This window comes from Carcharhinus amblyrhynchos, chromosome 19 (genome assembly GCF_965287045.1).
Source record: "Carcharhinus amblyrhynchos chromosome 19, sCarAmb.v2.hapA, whole genome shotgun sequence".
Classification (NCBI taxonomy): domain Eukaryota; kingdom Metazoa; phylum Chordata; class Chondrichthyes; order Carcharhiniformes; family Carcharhinidae; genus Carcharhinus; species Carcharhinus amblyrhynchos.
This window is the reverse complement of record NC_137342.1, coordinates 4,801,031-4,827,709: the sequence shown is the minus strand read 5'-3', so window position 1 is coordinate 4,827,709 and position 26,679 is coordinate 4,801,031. Positions and strand designations below refer to the sequence as shown.

General features: G+C 43.9%; 2 protein-coding genes across 4 annotated transcripts in view; one reads left to right on the top strand and one right to left on the bottom strand.

Annotated features, from left to right (window-relative positions):
- mrpl42 (mitochondrial ribosomal protein L42) overlaps positions 1-26,679 on the bottom strand; it is a 78,575-nt gene that overhangs the window by 50,656 nt on the left and 1,240 nt on the right. The window lies entirely within an intron of this gene.
- On the top strand, positions 344-26,679 carry socs2 (suppressor of cytokine signaling 2). Of its 3 annotated transcripts, XM_080207167.1 has the most exons (3): positions 344-1,097; positions 14,144-14,573; positions 14,704-15,303. In XM_080207167.1, exons 1-3 carry the CDS (start codon positions 974-976, stop codon positions 14,756-14,758), a joined length of 609 nt encoding a protein of 202 aa, XP_080063293.1. In that variant the 5' UTR covers positions 344-973; the 3' UTR covers positions 14,759-15,303. The 3 variants fall into 3 exon arrangements, with proteins under 3 accessions (XP_080063293.1, XP_080063294.1, XP_080063292.1); XM_080207168.1 differs by having other exon boundaries at positions 14,144-15,303; XM_080207166.1 differs by lacking the exons at positions 14,144-14,573; positions 14,704-15,303 and adding an exon at positions 24,372-26,679 and having other exon boundaries at positions 1,033-1,097.

Sequence of the window (26,679 nt, the reverse complement as noted above, 5' to 3'; positions counted from 1 at the left end):
TCCAGCAACGCGGAATATTCATATAACCAGAGCTACCCAAACAGCAACTTCTCCCCAAAGCCCCACTCCAAGTTTCCCCTTCCCCTGAACTCCACCCCACCCCCCTCTCTCCCACAAACACCCCCCCCCAGCCTATGCCCTGCCCCATGCCACTCCTCCCCTCCCAGCCTATGCCCTACCCTCCCAATGTCACCCCTCCCCCCGCCGCCCCTCCCCCTTTTCAGGAAAGTGTAATGGTGGGTTCCTGGTGTGAAACACAGGGGGCTGATGGAGTGCGGGACGCAGAGGTGGCTTCACAGAATGTCTCCAACCCGCAGGTGTATTTAGGACGAGAATCCAGCACAGGCGTGTAATTGGACATGCTTATTGCCACTTTGACTTTATTTATGTCTTGGTTTTATTTAGCTTTAGCACGAGTCAATAAATTGCAGAGGAATGCGAATGTATTTTTTTGGTCCAGTGTGGGTTGGAAATCGAGGAAAGAATCATGGACCCGCCTACAGACAAATCTCAGCCTCTCCCAGTCTCAATTTATCACTCAGTCCCTCACTCACATTCAGTCGCTGTCATGCTCACAATCACTTTATTCACAGTAAGCCACTCATACCTGGTCACTGACTCAGTTACTCCCATTTAGTCAAATCCCCTCCGCCTCTCGTTGGTTTGACTTGATGCCCGACCTCGTGTTGTGAAGCTGCTGAGTTGAGGAAAGTCGGTGGTAGGTAGCACCTTTTGTGGTTGAAAAGACTGTCCAGGAATTATCATCAACATTACCTCGAATGTGATCGCAGAGCAGAAGATCCACTCTCTCTCCTTTTTGTGGCTCTCCTTTTTGACTCATTAAATGTTTCCTAACAGAGTAGAACTGGCTCCCAACCCGAGGTCATCTAAGGAAAGAAGATTGGGGCTGTGGTTTGTTGTTGCTCGATGTCCTTTTCGTTGATGGTGGGGCAACTCTGGAATTTTGACCCAAATGACTTACCAGGAGGCAACCGACAATGTGGATTCGATGCAGACTGAGCCCGGGACACACTCAGGGACAGGGGATGTTGAACAGGATCGCATTTCCACCGCTATGGCGGATCTCCGGAGTACAGGTACTGTACGGCTCCCATTTTCATTTTTCTCTGGAGTTTGTGCCTCTAACGCAAATTTAGTCTCAGCTATTTTAATGTAGACTTCCCTTCTTCTAAAAACAACCAAAGTTGTTTGCACTTTTAATTCGCATGCACTCCTGTGAGTAAATTCGGTAACAATTTAACCGAGCCCTATCCAATGCCTCGCTTTTTTGGCGGAGACTGCCTGAACAAATATTCGCATAATCTATTTCCACCGCCAATAAACAAGGTGCGCCACTCAGAACTGTGTTAGAAAGTGTAAAATAAAACATGTTTATGAAATTGCCCAAATGTTACCAGGGAGGAATATTAAATTCATCGTGTTTGGAAATCTTTTACACATTTTACCATCCAATTTTTTTTCACTTTTTTGGGTTTAATCAAATTTGAGGCTTTAAACATTACATATTTTCATGTGTAACACTACATAATGTTTAAAAGTTACACGAACTGCTTCAATAACAAGGCCACATGTCTGTTGTATTAAGAAATTTGTGTCAATTATTTTGCTTGCTTCTCAAAATCATTTTGATTTAATTTAAAATTACATGCGATGAACTTTAAATCTTCCCAAAGGGAACTGTGTAATTTTCAAAAATGGTCGCCGGAGACAGCTGGAAGTAAAATCTCAATAAGTTAAGAAGGATATTAGATAAATAATGGGGAGGAAAACATTGGGAACACGAGGGATTAGACGGGTAGGTAGCAGATGGGAATTATCCCCATTGTGTGCTGTCAGTTATTAATCTAATTGTAAATAAATATTGTTTTACTTTGGGGAGTTCCGTCTGACAGGAGAGAGCAGGGCCAGACGGAGTATCTTCTTTTCCTCAGCCAAATACTTAAAACTATCATATATTCGTCACCAGACTTTTAGAAATGCCATTTTTTTTCTTTTTTTAAGAAGAATGGACCCCGTTTAACTACTTCCTTGGAAAAATGTTTTCCTTTGTACAGTACACAGATATAGTGCAGGGATATATCAGCTTCCGTGTCTTGTGTGAGCCAGCTAGCTTCCAGAAGAAAGTCACAAAGTTGCACTAGAAATTTCCTCAGCTCTGCTTTTAAGTGTGGGTGGAAATCCAAGCTTTGTTTCTGGAACAGGTTATTTTATTATACAGTAGTATAAAAGGAAAATACAGAGGATGCTGGAAATTAAAAATAAAAGCAGTGTGCCGGATATACTCCAGGCCTGCCGGCATCTGTGGAGAGAGTAAAGGCGGAGTTCAGTATGACTTTCTGAAGTTGCTGAAACGGTGAGATGAAAAGCAGAGGGAAGGTGTGAGATGGAGGTGTAAATAGATTGAACTCATTTGTCCATTCATTTCAACATTGACAAATGAGATCATCCACTTTGGACCTAAAAATGATGAACCAAAATGCTTCCTCAATGTTGAAAAGCCAGGAATAGTGGTGATCGAATGAGATCATTATGAGATGAGCGGCAAATGTTGGCCTTAACAGTGACAACCAGGTCCCATGAAAGGAGAAAAAGAAATGACATGAAGAAGTGCAGAAAATAATCAGAAGGGTTATTGGAATTCCGTATTTCTACACGACTGGAATACAAGGGAATAGGAGTGGTTCTTCAAGCGATGTAAAGGCCTGCTTAGATCACAGCTAGTGTAATATGAGTGTTTCTGGTCACTGCACCTTAGAAAAGAGAGTGGATTTGAAAGGAGTGTCAGATAGATTTACCTGGACTCCAAGGGCTGCCCGTTGGGCTCCGAAGGGGCTGGAGTGCATTATTGACCCTAATAATCACATTTTAATTTGACGTTTTTAAGTTTCCTTTGTACTTTGATTTTGTTCGGGCTGTTCCCTTTCCTTTTGGGGAGCTGCCCCTTTAACTTTGTCCTAATTTAATTTGAGTTTGTTTATTTGGTTTGACCTTAAAAGAGGATTAAGGGTTGATATATGGATTATACAATATAATATGAGACCAATCATGGAGAAAGCAGCAACAAGAGGTCATTGGGTTTTTTAAGTTTATTTATTAGTGTCACAAGTAGGTTTACATTAACTCTGCAACGAAGTTACTAAGAAAATCTCCTAGTTGCCGCACTCTGGCACCTGTTCGGGTACACTGAGGGAGAATTTAGCACAGCCAATGCACCTAACCAGCACGTCTTTCAGACTATGGGTGGAAACTGGAGCACCTGGAGGAAACCCACACAGACACAGGGAGAATGTGCAGACTCTGTACAGACAGTGACCCAAGCCAGGAATTGAGCTTGGGTCCCTGACTCTGTGTCACCGTGGGTGATTATCTTGAGCGATAAGGGGCTGCTGTGACATCCAGGCTGAGCAGGGGTATCTGTGAAATGTGTCAATGACTCCATCTCTCACTAGCACGTGGTTAAAATTTCTAGGCTAATCCTAGGTTCCTTCCTCCACCACCCCCTCCCCCCTTTCTCTCTCATACACTTCTTGATGTCATAAACAAAACGTTTACATTTTCCAGTTGTGATAAAGTTTTCCTTTTTGCTTCAGAATTCAATTTGTTTTCTTTGTTGAACATGATTAAGATCAGTAGTATGACAATGCACCACACTCCTTTCCTGCTGACAGATCGGGGTGAACATTGATTGAATGCCCTAATGGGCATGATTTGTCCCTGCTGAACACCCTGATGCCCCTGAGAAGGTGTGGATATCCATGGATACCAGTGGCCAGCAATCCCCCTCAGCCAATCTCCCCTGTAATTTACACAGACCATAGAAAACTACAGCACAAACAGGCCCTTCGACCCACAAGTTGTGCCAATCATGTCCCTACCTACCAGGCCTATCTGTAACTCTTAATCCCATTAAATCCCAAGTACTCATCCAGAAGTCTCTTAGAAGACCCCAGCGAGTTTGCCTCCACCACCACCGATGGCAGTTGATTCCACTCACTTACCCCTGACATCTCCTCTGTACCTACTCCCCAGCACCTTAAACCTGTGTCCCCTCGTAGCGACCATTTCAGCCCTGGGAAATAGCCTCTGAGAATCCACCCTATCTATACCTCTCAAAATCTTATAAACCTATATCAGGTCACTTCTCATCCTTTGTCTCTCCAGGGAGAAAAGACCTAGTTCATTTCAATGTTGTCAAATGAGATCATCCACTTTGGACCTAAAAATGATGAAACAAAATGCTTCCTCAATGTTGAAAAGCCAGGAATAGTGGTGATCAAACGAGATCATTATGAGACGAGCAGCAAATGTTGGCCCTAACAGTGACAACAGGTCCCATGAAAGAAGAAAAAGAAATGACATGAACAAGTGCAGAAAATAATCAGAAGGGCTATTGGAATTCTGTATTTCTACACATCCTCATAAGGCATGCCACCCAATCCAGGCAACATCCTTGTAAAACTCCTCTGCACCCTTTCAATAGCTTCCACATTCTTCCTGTAGTGAGGCGACCAGAACTGCACACAGTACTCCAAGTGGGGTCTTACAAGGGTCTTATAAAGTTGCACCGTTATCTCTAAGAATTTCTCATGCATCAGTAAGATACTGAAGTGGCCAAACATAGCTCTGATCTTTTCCTTTGCACCTTGTGTTGGTCAATGCTGATAGTTTCATGGCATTTTAAAAATACTCCTAACAAAGTCACAGTAACAGCACCAGCTGTCCACTTATGATTCCAATGGTGACCTGAATCTAAAGAAGATAACCATTGTAATTCTCATCGATATACAGTCAAATCAGTCCGATCCCAAGGAAGTACCCACAAATATGTTAAGCAGAGCTTTGTGATGGCTGCGGAGGCCCCATTCCCACATGAATGCATCTCTGTTAGGTGATATGTCTACAAAGACAGTCTGTTTCAAAAAACAACAGATTCCAATGCCGAATGAAAACACAGCAAAGCAGTAAACATGTGAAACAGCCCCTGTTCAGTTTATTCACAGCATACAATGGGCTGACAATGTAAAAGGCAGAGCTCTGCATGAAAAATGTTGGGAATTAGCTCTGGAAAGACTCTCTAATCTTCTTCTGTTTAGCGTGCTGTTTTGAAATGTGTGTGATATATTCCACCATGTCATCAATGCAATCAAGCATGTTTGTGGTGTTTTTTGTGCAGCAGTGCAAAATCCTGGAATATTGCTCTGGCCTTTGTGGCATCAGCCAGGGAAATAGGCAGAGTGTCAGATTCTTCATGGACATCAGTTTCCTTGGTGAAGAATATACTGTAGCTAGAATTGCATCATCTGTTAGATCCATGTGCAGAATTCAGCAACTTTCACAGAAGTTCCCCATGCTTGTTTCTGTGTGAACTGTCACATTGACTCCTGGAGACAAGCAAAAGTGATTTGCCATTGCTTGGTTGGCTTCTCCTTGTTCTCAATGTTTTGTGCAGTCGCAACGTGTTTGAATCCAGTGTAGGGGAAGCCATTAACAACTGTGGCTTCTGTCACTGTGTTTTATGCTTTCATAAGAATATAAGAAATAGGAGCAGGAGTAGGCCATCTAGCCCCTCGAGCCTGCCCCTTACTTTCTTCATCAAGTACCTGACCTCTCAGTGGGGATTCTACTCCTGTTTCTTATTGATGACCTTGATAAACTGAGAGAACAGCTGCCATCAGTTGTGGGTTTTCAGGTTTCTCATTGTCCCCTGACCCACTGACTGGAGCTTGACTGTGGTGTTGGGAGTCAAGAACATCAATTTGACGACCCTGAGACTAGCAAAGCCAGGGTACATGGAGCAGTTCTCTGGAATGATGATAATTTCTGTTTTCTTTCATATGTTATGTCCGTTTTCCTGATCCATGCCTTGGAAGTGCTGGAGGTGATCTACATTGGTACTGTGTGGGTAATGTCTTGACATTCATGAAGCAATGTGCATTCTTGGACTTTCCTATAACAAGAAGCAGCGCAGTCTATAACAATATCATTTTCCTGACTCAATTTGCCACCATTATGTGCTTTACCATTTAAACATCAAAAAATGGTCTGGCAAAAGATGATCCAATTCCATCCGTGCTGGAATTGTTACCTGGTGTCCCTGAGAAACATTCTTACTGTGTTGAGAAGCAAAACCAGAAAAAAAATCATTGTTTTTAAACTCAAACATTTATAGCAGCATTTTCTATTTCTTATATTAAGTTTACTATAATTAAAAAGCTCTCATATTAAAAGATGTATCCAGTTCTTAGTTTGTCATTTTTAATGGCGGGTGTATTACTGCTGCTTGGGTTCAAATGGGGAGAGTGCTGCTGGAATGTTGGATTCTCATATTGGACACACTCTCACCTCTTCCCTGACACACGCTCACTCTCACCTCCTCCTCACACGTGAGCCTTCGCTCTCACCTCCCCCTTCGAGCATGTGCACTCGCCCTCACTCTCAGTATAAGAAGTCTGACCTATCTGGATGCCCTTGACTCAACAACCTTTAGTGAACCGGTAGATCTGGTAAACAGCCATTCTGACCCAAAACGCTCGATAATTCTCCAGCAATACCACTTTCAACCAGGGGAACCCATCACTGAGTTCTTGTCAAGGTTGCAGAAATTAAGTGAACACTGAATTTGGACAACTCTTCATGAAATGTTACGGGACAGATTGGTATGTGGCATAAATGACTAACCATCTAAACAAAGTTGTTGTCAGAACTTAATTTGGACATTCAAAAACCTATTGAGGCAGCCTAGTCACTTGAGAATGTGGCTCAGGAACTACAAGAGGCGTCAGGCACCAAGACTTCTAACTAGGGGGAGGGACTTCATGCAACCAGTCCTCAGAGTGTTTGTATCTGTCAGATATTAAAGGATCCCATTTGATATAGGAACCCTAATATCATCACTGGACAGTTACGGAATGGCCCTGATGCTAAACCTACGTACTTCAAAGCCAGACTAAATCCCTTAGTGCATACTGGAGAAGGTGGAAACTGAACTAGGGCACCTCAAAAGCTTTGGTGTAATAAGGCCTGTGCAATTTTCAGAATGGGTCGTGGCAGTGGTCCCTGTTCTGAAGCCCAATAAATCAGTTTGTCTTTACGGGGACTATAACTGATGGTTAATTGGGTCTCCAAATTCGAAAGGTACCCCATGCACTGGATTGAAGATCTGTACGCCATGTTAACAGGCGTGGCTCATATCCAACTTGTTCTCCAAATTGGATATGCACATGCCTATCTCTAGCATGAATTGGACAAATGCTCTCAGAAAGCTGTGACAACACAAAGGACTAAACAAGTATACCCATTTGCCTTTGAGTCATGTTGGCATGTGCCATCTTCCAGAGGGTTATGGAGAATCTCCTTCAAGGGCTACCCAAGCTCGCAGTATACTTAGAAGATATCTTGGTCAAGGAAGCTTCAGAGCATAAACACCTGGCCAACCTAGAAGAAATCCTGCAATGATTTTCCAGGGCAGGAGTTTGCTGGAAGAGGGAGAAATGCATTTTCCAGCTAGCCAAAGTAACCTATTTAGGTTACCAAGTAGATGGCAAACGGTTGCATTCAGTGGAGGATAAAGTAAAGGCCATCAAGATGGTTCCAAGCCTAAGAAATACCACGGAGTTAAAATCCTTCCTGGAGTTAGTCAATCATTTAGGAAAATTTATTTTGATTTTGGATTCAATGCTGGCCCTCTTGCATACTCTACTGTGAAAGTATCACAGATTGTCTTTTTCCCAGATCAAACGTCAGTTACTGTCATTCCAACTTACTGGCCCATCTCGACACAAAGAAAGAACTTATTTTAACCTGTGGCGTTTCCTCGTATGGGGTTGGTGCAGTGCTGTCACTTTGCTGGAAAGATGGGACAGAGAAGCTCTTTGCGTATACCTCCAGGACCCTTTTGGATGCAGAGTGACGATTTTCTTAAATTGAAAAGGAGGAGCTAGTGGTTTATTTGGTTTGAAGAAATTCCATCAATATATCTATGGTTACAGACCATAAACCCTTTCTGGGCCTCTTTTAAAGAGGATATAGCAACCACCCCCTCTTCCCCACCATCCCCAATGGATTAAGCACTGGACCTTGCTATTGGCAGCCCATAAATATATTCTGGAACACTGCCCTGGGATCTAGTTTAGCTAATGTGGATGCACTGCGTCACCTCCTGTTGCCAAAAGCCTGGTTCCTGTATCAGCAGTACAACAGGTTAGATACATTGACCCAAACGGGGGCCAGAGTGTGGGAATTTCACAGTAACTTCACTGCAGTGTTAATGTAAGCCTTGCTTGTGTCTAATGAATAATAAACAGGTTGTGATGGCCTTGAACCTTTTGGATACCTTGCCAGTCAGCAAGGCAGATCAAAGCCTGGGCAATAAACTACAAAGGCTTGTGAACTTAGCCAAGTCCATCATCCAAACCAGCCTCCCATCCAATGGCTCCATCTACACTTTCCGCTACCTTGGAAAAGCAGCCAGCATATTCCAAATGTCACTGGATTCCGGGGAAGTGCCGGAAGATTGGAAAGCGGCTAATGTTACACTGTTGTTTAAGAAGGGTGCCAGGCAAAAGGCAGGGAATTATAGGCCAGTTAGCTTAACGTCTGTTGTAGGTAAAATGTTAGAATCCGTCATCAAGGAGGAAATAGCGAGGCATCTTGAGGGGAATTGCTTGATAGAGCAGACGCAGCACGGTTTCGTTAAGGGGAAGTCGTGTCTGACAAATTTATTGGAGTTCTATGAGGATGTGTCTAGGGCGGTGGATAGAGGAGAGCCAGTGGATGTGGTCTGTCTTGATTTTCAGAAGGCGTTTGACAAGGTACCTCACAAGAGGTTATTGCAGAAGGTAAGGGGGCATGGAGTTGGGGGTAGGGTGTTAGTGTGGATAGAGGATTGGTTGTCAAATAGGAGGCAGAGAGTGGGGGTTATTCGGATTGGCGGTTGGTGACTAGTGGAGTGCCCCAGGGGTTGGTGCTGGGGCCTCAGCTATTTACCATTTATATAGATGATCTGGAGGAGGGAACGGAGTGTATGGTGTCGAAATTTGCTGATGACACCAAGATTGGTGGAACGGCAAATTGCGCGGAGGGTGTGGAGAGTCTGCAGAAGGATCTAGATAGGCTGGGCGAATGGGCCAGGAAATGGCAAATGGAATTTAATGCTGGCAAGTGCGAGGTGGTCCACTTTGGTAGGAATAATGGTAGGAAGGACTATTACTTACGTGGCGAAAAACTGCAGCAGGCGATGGTGCAGAGGGACCTCGGGGTCCTTGTGCATGAGTCGCAAAAACCCAGCTTGCAGGTGCAGCAGGTGGTCAGGAAGGCGAATGGGATGCTGGCCTTCATAGCGAGGGGGATTGAATATAAAAGTAGGGAGGTCTTGCTGCAGCTGTATAGGGAATTGGTGAGGCCGCAGCTGGAGTACTGTGTGCAGTTTTGGTCGCCGTACTTACGCAAGGATATTTTGGCCTTGGAGGGAGTGCAGAGGAGGTTTACTAGGCTGATACCGGAGTTGAGGGGGTTGAGCTATGAGGAAAGGCTGAATAAATTAGGCTTGTACTCGTTAGAGTTTAGAAGAATGAGGGGAGATCTCATTGAGACATATAAGATGATGAATGGGATGGATAGGATAGAGGTGGAGAGACTCTTCCCGCTCAGAAAGGACAGTAGGACTAGGGGGCACAGCCTCAAGATAAAGGGGGGGGCGGTTTAGAACAGAGTTGAGGAGGAACTTCTTCACTCAAAGGGTGGTGAATCTCTGGAATTCTCTGCCCGTTGAAGTGGTGGAGGCTGCCTCGCTAAATATTTTTAAGACGCGGGTTGATGGGTTTTTGATAAGCGAGGGGATTAAGGGTTATGGGGAGAGGGCGGGAATGTGGAACTGAGCCACGACAGATCAGCCATGATCTTATTGAATGGCGGGGCAGGCTCGAAGGGCTAGATGGCCTACTCCTGCTCCTATTTCTTATGTTCTTATAATCAAGAACCTCATGCACCCCAAACATTCTCTCTTTCACCTTCTTCCATTGGGGGAAAAAGATACAGAAGTCTGAGATCATGTACCAGCTGATTCAAGAACAGTTTCTTCCCTGCTGCCATTAGACTTTTCATACAATCATTCAATCCCTCCAGTACAGAAGGCGGCCATTTGGCCCATCAAGCCTGCACTGACAACAATCCCACCCAGGCATCTATCCCCATAACCTCAGGCATTGTCCCTGCTAATCCCCTTAATACTAATGGCTGCATTTCCCCATCTCCTCCACTAAATTTCCCTGTCATGCTGCAGGCTAAGAGGAATGGTAATTACAGTATTTGTGATAAAGGGGAAGCAGTTGGAGCAGAATCACTGAAGTCAGGACAAAGGGTTTTCACCATGCACAATTCCTCTCCCTGTAAACTTCAGTAATTTTCAGTAACAGTGCAAATCACTCAACACTTCAATAAACTTAGTAATGGCCAGTAAAAAGCAATTAGCAACTAACCCAGAAATAATTGAGATACCTTTAAAAGGTTTCGCTGTGGGGATATTTCCTGTGGCTGATGCTTTGTGAATAAAGAGGGTATTAACAGGGGTGCTGAGTTTGAAAATGGTGGCACTGATTTGAAATTAGCATCACACGCTGACTGAGCCATGATTTGCCCAGTCTACGTGTTCTGGGATCATGTAGCCACTGCCCATATTAATAGTGTCCAGCACGGCCAGCATCACAAGGATGTGTGATGGCATGGATATCATTTTGGACCCCAAACAGCTCCTGAAGTGATGAAAAGATGGATGCTAAACAACATACATTGTAAAATACTCAGCTGCACCTGTCTTTAAAATGAAAAACTGGGATTTGATTACATTCCCTTTATGCAGTTAACAGCCTCAAGATTCACATTTACCAAAATCTGGTGGCACACTGCTGCCTCACGGCACCTGGGACCCAGGTTCAATTCCTAGCTTGGGTCACTGTCTGTGTGGAGTTTGCATGTTCTTCCCCTGTCTGCATGGGTTTCCTCCGGATGCTCCAGTTTCCTCCCATAGTCTGAAGAATGCGCTAGTTAGGTGCATTGACCCGAACAGGCGCCGGAGTGTGGTGGCTAGAGGAATTTCACAGTAACTTCATTGCAATGTTAATGTAAACCTTACTTGTAATAAATAAATAAAATCCAGTTTGAATGTTACAGATGTGTTGGGTCAGAAATTAAACCTTGTCTGTTTTTTAGTCATACAATTCATGGAACAAGGATGAATCATGGCCTGAAGTTGTGGTTAGACCCATCTCTTTGTACTCAGCAGTGTCTCAGTTGCTAACTCTCTTGCCTCCTGGGTATAACGTTCACAGTCCAGAGCTTGAGCACAAAAATCAAAGCTGACATTCCAGTGCAGTACTGTGGGAGTGCTACACCGCTGGAAGTGCTGTCATTCGGATAAGACTTTAAACTCAGACCCTTACCTGCCTGAGGGACATGGATAATAAAAAATCTAGTGGCACTCTTTAGCAAAACGGGGGAGTTGTCCCTGGTGTCCTGGCCAATATTTATTCCTCTATCAACATCACAAAAATAGATTATCTGGTCATTATCACTTGCTGTGCAACAAATTAGCTGCTGTATTTCCTGCATCACAAAAGTGGCAACATGTCAGAAAGTACTTTACTGGCTGTCCTTTGGGATAACTGGTGGTTGTGAAGTTACTCTCTGCAGAATTCCGAATCTCTGGCCTGCTCTTTATTTATATTGCTAGGTCAAGATCAGTTTCTGGTCAATGGTAATCCTGGATGTTGATAGTGAGGGATTCAGCAATGGTAATGCCTTTGAGTGTCAGTGGGTGATGGTTAGAATCTCTCTTGTTGGAGATGGTCATTGCCTGATCCTTGTGGGGCACATGTTACCTTCCACTTATCATCCTAAGTCTCCTCCACTAAATTGTCCAAGTCTTTAGATGTGGACACAGACTTCTTCAGTATCTGAGAAGTAATGAATCACATTAAATATTGTGCAATCATCAGTGAACATCCCCAATTCTAGCCTTAGTTTTATCAGTGACCTTCCCTCCATCACATCAGGCTTGCCTGTGATACCCTGAGGTCAAATTGCCTGCTAACAGTTGCATTACATGTTAGTGGAACACAAATTTGAGTGATGTGTGAAATGGGGTCTATACTATCAGTGCTGTTTGCTGTTTGTATCTAAAGAGGCTGTTACCCCCACTATTGATGCATATATGTGTATATGTAAACAATGGCTACATAACGAGCTGTGAAAATAATTGGTGTCTGTGGAAGCTCTACCCAGCAAAAAGTTAAAACCTTCAGAGAATGAAGGAAATAAACCGCCATGTGAGGAAAAGGAAAGGAAGATTGATTTCATTTCAGGAGCTTAAAATGTTTTAGCTGTGACTTATAAAATAACTACACAATTGACAAAAATAAAACCTTTAGTAATAATTTGGTAGAATTGTGATGAATCATAACGGCAGCAAGATTTTGCCTTCTCACCTCCCCCCCCAAGTATAGGAATCTGCACAGAATCCTCCCGAAGCAATGTTCATTTATCAGAAAGTGTAATCAATATTTAGCTGTGCTTCACGTGTCCTTTAACTTTGCATTCCGCCCAAATAGGAATTGGTGTATTAACCATGTCACATATCCAAGTGTATACCTTATAATCAAGAATCAAGAGTGTAATGAATTATTTATCTGCTTGTGACACATAGCTAATGGCAAAACAAACGGGTGGAAGCCTGAGGCTGGACCATGAGCCTCATTTTAACAATCTGCTTTGCTGAGCTTGCCTTTTGCCAACAGCCCCTTTAGGTCCGTCCTCAAATTGGTGGGGTATGGGGGAGGTCATACACTGGTTGGCGGTGTCTTTCAGGAATGCTGTGGGACTGGAACCTCAACCGGGCTCTTGGATTCATGTCACACTATCTGTAACCCCCACGACTTGCCTGGGCTTGCAAAATCTCACTAACTGTCCTGGCTGGAGACAATACACATCTCTTTAATCTGTGCTTGGTCCTTTCTCCACTCACATTGTTTGTATCTTTGAGACTTGATTACTTGTAAAGACTTGCATTTCAGCCATTATCTTGTAAACTGAGTTTGTGTCTGTATATGCCCTGTTTGTGAACACAAGTCCTCACTCACCTGATGAAGGAGCCTGAGACTCCGAAAGCTAGTGCTGCCAAATAAACCTGTTGGACTTTAACCTGGTGTTGTGAGACTTCTTACTGTGCACACCCCAGTCCAATGCTGGTATCGCCACATCAAAGCTAGAAGCTGCCAGACTCAGTATTTTAATGGTGATTGCCCTTTAGGCTGTAGTGGCTGGTGAGAAACCCAGAGCTCTGGAGTCTGCCCCAGTCATTGACAACTGAAACAGGATTAAGTGCCTCAAATGGCAAAAATACATGAATTTATATAGTGCTCTTCACAATCACTGGACATCTCAAAATCCTTAACAGCTAATGAAGTACTTTCAAAGTGCAGCCACTGTTGTGATGTAGGAGGTACAGCATAAGATTATCACATTAGCATTGGTGGGAGTTTGCCGTGTGCAATGTAGTAAGAAGTCTCTCAACACCAGGTTGAAGTCCAACCAGTTTATTTGATAGTAATCCCACAAGCTTTCAGAAACGGTGTTCCTTCGTCAGGTGTGTGGAAGGAAGCAGAACCTTCCACACACTGACAAAGGAACAGCATTTCTGAAAGCTTCTGGGTTTACTATCAACTAAACCTGTTGGACTTTAACCTGGTGTTGTGAGACTTCTTACTGTGTTTACCCCAGTCCAACGCCAGCATCTCTACATAATCTGATAATGACCAGATAATCTATTTGTTTGTGACACTGAGGATAACTCCCCTGCCCTTCTTCGAAATAGTGCCAAGTGATCTTTCACATTCACCTGTGAATGCCTCAGTATAATGTCTCATCCAAAAGATGGCACTTCTGACTGTGCAGCACACCCTCCGTCCTACACTGGAGTGTTACTCTAGATTTGTACTCAAGTCCTAGCAGTGGGACTCGAAGCACAACCTTCCAACTCAGATGCAAGAGTAAACTATCAACTGAACTACAGCTGACATACTGCTGGAGATGTAGAATACCAATATACACCTCATGTCTCTTGTTATTCCAGGATGGTATTGGGGAGCTCTTCAAGCAAATGAAGCCAACGAGAAGTTAAAAGAAGCCTCTGAAGGTACTTTTCTGGTGAGAGACAGTTCACACCGGGACTATTTTCTCACCATCTCTGTAAAAACTGTTCTGGGACCAACCAATCTGCGAATTGAATACCGAGATGGCAAGTTCAGTTTGGATTCTGTTATCCTCATGAAATCAAAGCTTCAGCAGTTTGATAATGTGGTCCATTTGGTAGAAAACTATGTGGTCTTGTGTCGGATGCTACAGAACACCCAATGTCTGGCTCTTCAGAACAGAGGCATCCAGCTCTGGTTGACCAAACCATTGTACATGGAGACACCTTCTCTGCAACATTTCTGCCGTATCACCATTCATAAAGCAACTAGCGAGATACAAGAACTGCCTTTGCCAACTAAGCTGAAAAAGTATTTGTTGGAATACAAATATCAAGTTTAACATTTTCTTAAAACGGAAGTCAAGAAGGGGACCTTTGTTCAAAATAGCTCTCCACCCAGCATACTTGCCCCAGTATTTAATTGCCTATTTTTCTTGTAGAACCTGCAGCAAGTTACAGGAAGGAGATATACGTGCCTTGCAGTGGTCAAACTGAATTAATGGGAATACTATTCGATCAGGTTAGGAGCCAATTTAAAACATAAGAACATAATAACTAGGAGCACGAGTAGGCTATCTGGGCCCTCTAGCCTGCTTTGGGTGAAGATGTTCCTCCTCAACTCAGTCCTAAATGTGCTCCCCCTAGTTCTAGTTTCACCTGTCGGTAGAAACAACCTCCCTGCTTCTATCTTGTCTATTCCCATCATAATCTTAGGTTTCTATAAGATCCCCCCTCATTCTTCTGAATTCCAATGAGTTCAGCCCCAGTCTACTCAGTTTCTCTTCATAAATCCTCTCAACTCCGGAATCAACCTAGTGAATCTCCTCTGCACCCCCTCCAGTGCCAGTATATCCTTCCTCAAATAAGGAGACCAAAACTGTACACAGTACTCCAGGTGTGGCCTCACCAGCACCTTATACATGCTGCAACATAACCCTACTATTTTTTAAACTCCATCCCTCAAGCAATGAAGGACAAAATTCCATTTGCCTCCTTAATTACCTGCAAACCAACTTTTTTGTGATTCATGCAGGACACCCAGGTCCCTCTGCACAGCAGCATGCTGCCATTTTTTACCATTTAAATAATAGTACATTTTGCTGTTACTCCTACCAAAATGGATGACCTCACATTGACCAACATTGTACTCCACCTGCCATTATGGAGCAGTTTCCAGTGATGGGAGCATTTGGTGATGCTACCCTTGGAACTGACTTCCCCATTGGACGTGATGGCTTCAGAACATTTAAATTAATAATAATTAATACCTCAGCTTGCCATTAACAAGAAGTGATTTGTCTTTTTTTTGGTTCATTCATGGGATTGCGCACACTGGCCAGTCCAGTGTTTATTGTCTATGCCTGATTGCCCTCGAGAAAGTGGTGGTGAGCCACCTCCTTGAACCACTGCAGTCCAAGTGATGTAGGTATACCCACAGTGCTGTTAGGGTGTGAGTTCTAGGATTTTGATCCAGAGACAGTAAAGGAATGGTGATATAGTTCCAAATCAGAATGGTGGGTGGCTTAGGTAATGATGTTCCCATGTGTCAGCTGCCTTTGCCCTTTTAGATGGCAGCAGTTGTGGGTTTGGTAGGTGCTGCGTAAGAAATCCTACTAAGTTCCTGAAGTGCATCTTGTAGATGGTACACAGGTGCTGCTGCTGTGTGTCAGTGGTGGAGAGAGTGGATGTTAGCATTTGGGATGCCAAATAAGTGGTGCTGCTTTGTCCTGAATGGTCTCCGGCTTCTTGAGTGTTTTTGCAGCTGCACTCATCTAGGCAAGAGGAGAGTATTCCATCACACTCCTAATTGTGCCTTATAGTTGATGGACAGGTGTTGGAGAGTCAGGAAATGGAATTCCCAAACTCTGACCTACTCTGGTAACTACAATATTTGTATGGCTAATCCAGATATCTGTTGGCTTAATAGCTGCATATCAGATGGATAAATGAATAAAAAGCACAAGTTATTCCACACATTAGGAATTTAAGCATATAGCAGAGGCTATAGTACACAATCTTTTATCTGAACCCCAATGGAAGTGTAAAGGCTTTGAGTGGCATCTTGTGCTCACACTGGGGAAAGATTTGGAAATGGGTAGGCACTTCCTTAATTGGGATGTGGTGTAGCAGTACTGTCACCTACCTGCCTCTGACCAAACTAAGATCAATCTTCTTGCCCCATTGCAAATTGAGGTCCTGAAGCGACCAGCTAATGACCACTAACCCTCTACATTGTCCCAAATCTGTGACCCTCATCTCACTGCCCCGAATCTGTGAATCTCCCTCGCTCTGTGGTCCCTGGTCCCCACATGGCCCTCACCTGGAGGTCCCTGCACAGGCCCTACTCTGTAAACCCCAGGTCTGCAACACCAGCATTAAAAAATATTCCTTTGGATGTCAGTTCTCCTTTTTGGAGACATTTACAGAGTGACAGGAGTATCTGGCGAAAGACAAAGGAAAGACTTGTATTTTCACAACATCTTTCACAATCTCAGGATGTCCCAAAGCTCTTTATTTCCAAAGAAGTGTATTAGAAATATAGTCACTGTTACAATGTGGGAACTGTAAAATCTAATTTACACACTGCAAAGTCCCACAAACAACTATGAGCTAAATTACATTCTGTGGGAATGTTTTAAAGAACATATTTGTGACCAGTTCTAGTATGGGACATTGTGTATTTTGAATCCACTAAAAACCCATCTATCCTTTCAAGCACTACTAGAATCTTAAATATTTCAATACAATTGCCTCTGCTTTTTCTAAACTCAAATGAGAATAGGTACAAGCAACTCAACCTTGCCTCATACGACAATCCCTTCATCCCTGGAGTCAACCTGGTGAATCTACTCAAGTAAGGTGACCAAACTGTGTGGAATACTCTAGGTGCAATCCCACAAATGACCTATACAGTTAGTAAGTCTTTTTTTCTTTCATACTCCATAACCCTTACAAGAAATGCTAACATTCCATTTGCTTTCCTAATTATTTATTGTACCTGCATGCTAATGTTTTGTGGGGGACACTCAGATCCCTCTGTACTGCAGGATCTACTTTTCTATTCTTCCCTGCAACATGGAAAATAACACATTCCCACATTATATTTCATCTACCTAATTTTTGCCTACTAACTATTTCTTTTTGCAAACCCATTGAGTGGGATTTTCCAGTCTCCCAATGGCAGACATCATCACAAGTGGATCGGGAAAGTTTGGAGAGTGGATTTAGATTCTAATTGTTGAGGCCCTAGCACTAATCTCCGTGGCACTCCACTAGTTACAGTTTGCCAACCTGAAAATGATCCATTTATCCCGACTCTTTGTCCCCTGTTAGTTAGCCAAACCTTTATCCAAGCTAATGCATCACCCTCAATGCCATGAGCTCTTAAGTATAGTAATGTTTTATGTGGGACCTCATCAAATATCTTTTGGAAATCCAAATACATAACATCTATCAGTTCACCTTTATCCAACCTGCTTGTTACATCCTCAAAGAGCTCTAATAAATTTATTAAACATGATTTCCCTTTTCATAAACCATTATGAATCTGCCTGATTGTATTTTTTTTGAATGTCCTGCTACATCGTAATAGATTCTAGCATTTTCTCAATGGCAGATATTTAGCTAACTGGTCTATAATTTCTTGCTTTTCAGTCTCCTTCCTTTCTTGAATAGCGATGTTATATTTGTGATTTTCCAATCCACTGGGATCTTTCCTGAATCTAGGGAATTTTGGAAGGTGACAACCAATATATCTGTTATCTCTGCAGCCACTTTCTTTAAGAAACGAGATGCAGGTCGTTAAGTCCAGGGGACTTCACAAGCTTTCAACCCATTAGTTTACCTAGTTTCTTTTCCAGTGGTAGTAGTTGTTTTAAACCCCTCCCTTTTTGCCCTTGGTTCTCTCCACTTATTATTGGGACGCTTTTGGTATCTTCTAAAGTGAAGACAGATACAAAATACTCGATCAAAGTCTTATCCATTTCCTTATTTCCCATTATTAGTTATCCAGTCTCATCCTCTAAGGGACCAATGTTTACTTTAAATACTCTCTTTTTATACACTTGTAAAGCTTTTACTATCTTTTTAAAATCTTTTTTGCTCGTTTACTCTCATTTTCATTTCTTCCTCTTAATTTGTTTTATCATCATCAATCTTTGCTGCTCTCTAAAATTTCCTCTATCTTCTGGTCTGTCACTAATTTTATTGGCATCATATATCTTTTCTTTCTATGATACCAACCTTAACTTCCTTTATTAGCGCCAGATGTTGTACCTATCTCATGTATTCCATTGAGAAAGAGATTCTACCTTTGATGAGAGTTATGAAATTTCTCCTTAAATATCTGCCACTCATTCTCTACCATCTCTACTTTAACCAACTCTATCTTTGGATCCCTGTAATTGCCTTTCTTTACGTTTAAGACACTGAGCCAACTTCCCTCACGCACCAAGTTCTGAGTTAAAAGAGTACTCTGTCTAGCAGTATTCCATCAAGGTACTTAGATGAGCAGATCTTAACTTTGTACAAATCCTGGAGGCCACTATATTGTCAGAATCTGAGTTGGAGACTTGAAATGATGAAGCCTCTTCAGTAATGGTGCAGTGTTGTTCTCTCTCGTTTATTTATTATTGTCACAAGTAGGCTCACATTAAAACTACAATGAAGTTACTGTGAACAACATCATCTCACACTCTGGTGCCTGTTTGGGTACACTGAGGGAGAATTTAGCATGGCCAATGCACCTAACTAGCAAGTCTTCCAGACTATGGAAGAAAACTGCAGCACCCAGAGGAAACCCATGCAGATACAGGTAGAACGTGCAGACTCTGCACAGATGATCATGCAAGCCAGGAATCGAACATGGGTCCCTGGCACTGAAGTAGCAGTGCTAACCTGGGGTGACTGTGACTGGGCTAACATGAGTATCTGAAAGCATAAAAGGGGGAGGTTGAGGGCTAGTAAGAAAGAGGTTCATCCTGCTATATAACTGGATGAGAGTGAGCTGGGATTGAAAAGGGAAATAAGGCAGGAACTCCTCTTTGAGTGTTTCAGCAATGCTGGATTTCACAGGTTGTATTGCAGCCAGTTCCATGTTGCAGTGTGCCACCTGCTTTCTTTGGCTCTGGGCATGTTTTCTCTCTGCTGATCCTCTACATCTCCCAGTGATTATGTACCAACTTTCCCAGTAAGAGGGGAAGGGGGAGATACCAGTGATTCTGTTTGGGTAATGTCCACTATTGCTGAATTAGTAAGTGTAGGAGGTGGAATATCTGGATGTTGGACATGAGTCACAAGCCTAAGAGGTGCTGCTGGGTGAGTGATGGGAGGGTGGAGCACTAAGCAAATATGTCAGTGTGGTGGATAGGAGATACCACAAGAAGATGCATTCACTGACCTTTATCACCCAAGTGGTCTTCACCCCCAGACATCATGCATTGACCTGCCTGGCCAGCAGCTCACTGCCTTCCGAGGCTTCTGGTCTCATGCAGAGACAAGATTTTCTGATAGGAAGGCTGGCCATCCATTAGAGGCAGCTCCTTGGCAGGAGGTTAGAATTGCCTTCATAAGACCTTGTGGATGTGTGTTTCAAACAGAAGGAAGGTTGTATTCAGCACATCTGGAGGCATTTGGAACTGTTTCCCCTGGACACTAATCTCCAAGATGGTTCTGGCTGCAGCTGATTGAATTATGTTTGAATCATTAGGGTGAGTGCTTCCATCTTTTGATGCTGTCTTACTTGCCGTCTACCTGAGCAGCGCTCCTCTTTCTCAGTGGGACTGCTGCCCCATGGCTGTGTCTAGAATTGGATGGTAAACAGTCTACTAATTAGCTGTCTCCTGTAAAATTAGACTGATGGGTGTGCTACTGAAACATGCAGACTTGGGACCTAGAAATTGCACTAACACTGTGGGAAAATTCAGTTGTCTCTCTCCTGCCAACCTCCATGACGAAGCATAATTCTGCCATGTCTCATATATTGTAGGTGGAAATCCAATACAAGAGTACTCTGCTCAACCTCAGAGAGGTAAATATACAGTCTGGTTCATAGCTCACCTGGGCTGACCATGGGGCTCACACCAGATCCAAGGAGGATACATGGCTAATAATAAAATTCCAAATGCAATCTAGGCAAAGGAACATTTGAGTAAAAGACCTTTTTACTTCAGACTGCAACTCGAGTTGGACATTAGCATTTTAAGAAAACAAACTGGGTTGCAGCATAATACATGATCTACTACAGGCAGAGTAAGGGTCAGCATCCTCACATGAGTAAAGTAAAACTGCACTAAACAATCAAATATTTTGTTGAATTAGCTTTGTTAAACAAAAGCGCTTTGCAATTCTGAGATTAATGTTACTTTATTTTCCAGAATATGTGTTGTAACATAAGCAGGGCCTAGTTTTATGGCTGATAAAATTGGATATCCTAAATTAAAGAATTGGGCATATTAAAATCAAACACAGTCAAACCTCAGGCAGGCTAGTTGTACAATATACAAACTTGTCTGGGCCTGACTCATCAACATCCTACCAAAGGTCGTTGCACCCTACTGATACTTAGCAGGAGATCATTGCACCCCATTGAAATGCACCAGCCTATTGTTAGAAGCTCAGGTCGGGCCAGACTTTCTGTCACCAAGAGTTCCTGCAGTTGGCGTAATCTGATAACAGGTTACATGTAAGCAGCAGCATGGAGATGGACACCTGGGAGCAGACCCTGGTGTCCTGTCAAGCAGACATCAAGAAACCCACTGGGTATTGGAACCCCCCTCCTGGGACCTCATTGGCCGGAAGCCAGAGAAGTTTCTGGAAAGGCAAGCAGGCAGGGGGATAAAGGAACGCACTTGCAGACACCAGAAGGGAAGACTGGAGAAGACTCGATGAAGGAGGCGACCCTTGACCATTCGGAAGGCTGACCAGAGAAGAAGCTGCCATCGAGACTCACCTTCGTGATGACAGACCAGAGGGACTCAGAGAATCGAGGCTGCAGTTTTAGTCAAACCATCTTTGCGGGTAGTATATCTGATTTTGGGGTATCCTCTTGTTTTATGTGGGTAATTTAAGGGTTAGTAGTGTTATTGTTAATAAACTTGTTGAACCTTTACTTGTGTTTGTCGTTTGTCCACCTTGCAAATAAGGGCACTGGGGTAAAACATTGCAGTAAGCAAACTGGTCTAAAGAATCAGAGATATTTTAACATTTCAACAGTGGCACCCCAGACGGTACTTCAATAAGAAGCAATACGTTGCTCCGAAGTTGAACCTTCAACCCAGTATTCTCCAACACTCCGTCTGAGCCTGAATTAAGAGGGCAGGTGCCCCATGTGACGGCCAGTCTTAAGTGAGTGAAGGACTAATACAGATTCGACCAGTAAATTGGGCCATAAACCCGGTGTCTGTAACACAAGGTGGACAAACTTGTAGTTAGAACCAGAACAGTCTAGGAAATTTGGGTAAAATCTACAGGAGGGAATTTAGTGAAAACCGGACCCCTACTCTGATCCCTTACCTATACTCACGTGACGAATCCTAAAAGCAAATAATTATGGCCAGTCATGCCGAATGGGAGGAAGTTCTCCATTCTTATTTGAACCGTAAGTGGCCCAAATGGGTACAGTGGGGTGACACCCCGAAACCGGATCTGGGATCCGAGGGAGAGAATTGTTGGAGTCGTGCCCATAAGGAAGTGGGTAAAAGGGCTCCCAAGCTTAGGAAAGTGATTGCAATCGCCAGTTGTCTAGAACAGCTCCTTGGTAGAGAAGCAGAGATTATCCGGGTTAAACTGGACAGAGAGGCTCAGGTAACCCAACTAAAACAGGACTTAATGAGTGCTACCACACGCATTCAACAATTACAAGCGGAGGTAAACACACGAGAGGAAAGGAACCAAATCAATATGATACACATGAGCCAGTTCCAAGCTCAATGTGATAAAGCTTACCAAAAGGCACAGCGTGCTGTCAGTGAGAGAGAGGCTGCATTGCAACAAGTAGAGGAATTTAAACGTAAATGCAGTGACCTGCAGGCTGCAGTAAAAGTTTTACACCAAGCAGGAAAAGCAAATACAGACCGTGTAACAGACCACTCCAAACGCCTGCGTGAGATTGCAGATTTAAAATCACAACTAGCTATAAAAATGGGTGTAATGTGTGCATTCACCACTGAAACAGGGGAGAGTGACCCAGAGGTAGAGTGGGGGGATTTAGAAGAGGATGCTTGCCATTATGCAACAGCTAGTGTCACTGCCGACTGGGGACCCCCACCTTCCTTCCCGGTAGTGGAACCTACAGCAGTACCTAATCCAGCCCCCATCTCGGAAAACTCAGTCTCAGCTCCTCGTGCTATTCCCATCCCGATAAGTCCAATCACTAATCTGGTTCCTGTACCGATGAATCCGGTCACCACCCGACGACAGGACAGACAGAACCACAATGTAAATTATGTAACTCCATACACCATGACACAGCTCACTGACATAGCTAAAGCGATTGGAGTATTTGAACCCTCTGGGGATCCACATGCTCTCTTTGACCAGGTCACCCAACATCGTGTTTTAAATGGCCTAGATGAGGCAGAAGAGGTTACACTTATTTTGTTATGTTTAAGTCCTGCTATTCGCTCCCCCCTACCTGAACCCCAGAACGTGGCTGGGGGAACCCTACCAGAAATGAAGGCAACTGTTCTGGCTGCCATAGGCTACAGTAGGGATGACCCGGTAATAGGCTTAAACAATTGCCAACAAAAGAGAGGGGAGCACCCGACAGCCTATGCTAGCCGACTATGGAACCAATTTGTTGCAGTTTTCGGCCAATTAAATCGAGTCCAATTGAATGCACACCGCCAATCCACATGGATCCGGACCCCGATAGCACACGCTACTGAGGAGAGTCAGAAAGCCTGTGAGAATTTTGACCCTGATGATAATACACATACAGAAGCCTGGGCCATCTGCAAAATGACTCGTGTGTGGGAACGGGAAATCAGACAAACGGACACCCCCAAGTCCACAAAACACGGAATAATGAATCTGATCCACACAGACCCAGAACCAGTTTGGCGTAATGAAGGGGGAGGTGGAAACAGGGGACAGGGAAATTCATCCCCATATACCCCTGCCAATCATCGATACAGAAGACCGCAGCCTCGTGCAGAACCCTGATATATTCCCAACCCAGGTACAGGGAACAAGATAGAACGGACCCCAGAGATGCACCCCCACAAGCACATTGTTATAACCGTGGTCAACCCAACCATTTTGCCCAGGACTGTAGGGCACCAAGTTTCAGGGGACCAGCAAATCCTGTACACCCATACACTCTTGCTAATCACCGACATAGGGAACCACAGGGCCGCACGGAACGTAGGCCTAACCCCCCAACACCGAGAACGACATAGAGCTGAGCCCAGAGGCTCACACCCACAAGTACAGTGTTATACTTGCGGGCAGCTCAACCATTTTGCCCGGAACTGTAGGGTACCACCCAACTATCCTACACGACCATCTCAGCAGTTCCCTGACGATGGACCCCAACCCATGCCCCTCGAATGACCGGCCCGACAAGCAGCTACAACCCCCTCCCACTACCCCTAGAACCAACAGATACACCCATGGTTCCCGCTCCAATTTACAGAGCTTCAGGAATAAAACCACGGCCCAGGGGACCCCGACGAAAAGGATGGGGAACCTGCAAACCTTACCCCCTATGACGCCCCTGGTACTGGGACTCCCAGAACCGTTTGACCCGGCACTCACTACCAGGGATGATACCTGGCAGTCAAAGCCCGCCTATGTAGGTTCCCTTCACTAAGGAAGAATCAGGACATCACAGTCCAGACTGTAAATAGCTTTATCTGTCCACTCCACGCATCACCCAATTGACATTTTATTTTCACGCTCTGCAAATTCCTTACCCCACTCAACCCCATTAAACACTGATTGCCAACCAACCCTTTGTATGACACTATTGGGCCTTTATTATTCATTTACTTATTTTTTTTGTTTTTTTTAGAAGAAAGGGGGGAGTCATACGACATTCTTGTAATGAAATTGGAAAGAAAATCAGATATTAATAAGAATTAACAGGTGCTACCTTGACCTCCCCCAGAATGAACTACATACTTCTCTGCTATCTGGGATTCCTCATCTCAGACCGAACCACAGACACCAGCTCAACCAAAGACCAGAAGAGCAGCCTACGATACCCTGGATATATGTGGTTCACCCCACCAGAAGCAGGCAAATGTGAGGATGGCATCCTGTGGGTACACCCCAATAAGAGTATCACCTACGGATGTAATAACCAAAGAGTGGTGTATAGGAAAGATAATGGGAGCTCTGATTACAGCTCCCTAAGGACGACCCTCACTAGTGACTGGTGGGCGTACACTAACCATGGGTGCATGGAGCTAGCCTGTCTAGCCTATGGTCCAGAAAAAGGGCTGGAATTAGGAAAGAAATGCCCCGGTAAGGTTATTCAGAACGAGTATATCTACTATGAAATCAAGAATGGGGTAAGACCAACTGTTAGCACACCCATCCCCACTTGTCCCGAAACCACTCCAGGGCCCCAAAATAGATTGAAACTAAAACATACGGGGAAAATATTATTTGACAACACACACTACGAATTGGTACCAGTAGTGATAGATTTAGCCGGAACACAATTACCAGACTGGTGCCCCTCCCCACTTAGAAAACTGTACCTCCACTTGACCCAGAGGCTGCTAAGCCGAAAAACTGGGACACACTCAGAGGAAGAGATGCCCAGGTCAAAGGGGCGCAACAGGAGGGAAATCCTGAATGATCTGGCGACTGCATACAGAGCAGGGGTATCCACCATTAATGCACTGAATCTGGTTGATTTGGATAATAAGCTCAGAGTCCTAACCTGACAAGTTAAACAGACCCTGGACAGCTTAAATGAAAATACTCGGCAAGATGCCGAAGGAGATTTGGCTGAGAACAGGGCTAGTAGCCTTATGGTTACTGTACTAGAAGGATATGCCCAAACTATTAATCAGATCGCCCGAGAGAGGGTGGAAGATGTTGCCAGGCAACAGAACCGAACCCTATGTAGCATCTATGGGCAATGGATGGTCGAGCAGTTAAGAGAGAATCTCGACCAGGTTAGCAGGGGGAAAGTTCCGTCCTGGATCAGTGATGAGCAGACTGAACACCTGTACCGGGGAAAAAGACACCCCAATGTCACTAACTGCCAATTACGGCAACTGACCAAGGTCTGGTCTAACGATAGTTGTAGAGGAACCCCGGGGACTGCACTAGGAATGGTGTTGGGGATCCCAGTAATTTTAAAAGATAAAGTCGGGTTGAAACTTTTTGAAGCCGAAAATATAGGGATCATTAAAGGAGGGATGTGGATGGGATACCAGGGGACTTTACCGTATGTGGTTGAGAAAGGAGGGAAACTTGTAGGCAGTAGCCTGGAGAAATGCAAACACGCCCTGTGTGGATTCAAAACAACCACTGACCTAAATTGTACTTTGGAAATTCAAAATTTGGAAACAGATGTCACCCGGGTGGCTTACAGGGGGGAGGGAGAATATTGTATTGCAACCTCGCTAGAAAATTACCAGTATGGGGCAGCCATTTGTAACATCTACAACACTACCTTTTGCATTAAACCACAGATTCCCGCTAGGATAGGATTAATTGAGATGGTAGACATACACAGAAGAGAGGAAACACTAATAAATGCTAGCGATAAATTGAGACAAAGCTTGGGAGACTATTCTGAAAGATTTGATACCGGGATAACACTTCTTCCCAAGAAACTTCAACAGATTCGGACCCAATTGATCACAGCACACAAGACCTTTGTCAGAGCGGTGCAACAAACAGGGGAAATAGAAAAGAACATTAAAGAAATTAGAGTCACTACATGATGGGAAGACCTCTGGGATTGGGGTTCAAATATCCAAATCCACCCATGGGTTTGCATTCTGTCCCACCTGGCCATAATAGGAATCCTACTTATGACAGTGTATCTAACCATCCTCACATTTAAATTCGCTCAATGGAAGAAGGAATTTCTGCAATACTTGGACTCGGCAAGGGCCATCCGACATCGGGAGAGGCTCTACAATCAAGAGCCTTGATACTTTCCCATCTATATTTAATGTGTACAGTCTCTTGTCATTTTGTACTGTTTATTGCGTTGTCATGTATATACCCAATTGATGTATTGTTTCTTATTGTTTTTTTAAATTATTTTACTTCATTTAAATTTGTTGGTACTATTGTGGGTTAGGGATGATACTATCAACCCCAGATTCAGGGTACTTGCTTACTGAGATGGTTTGGTGAGAATTGTGCGATCCGGTTCGCTGACACTCACTGGATCAAGAGAAGGGAATGTAACATAAGCAGGGCCTAATTTTATGGCTGATAAAATT

Bases quoted from the DNA above. Each gene is read 5' to 3' on its own strand.
- socs2 (XM_080207166.1), top strand. From the start codon at position 25,246: ATGGTTACTGTACTAGAAGGATATGCCCAAACTATTAATCAGATCGCC.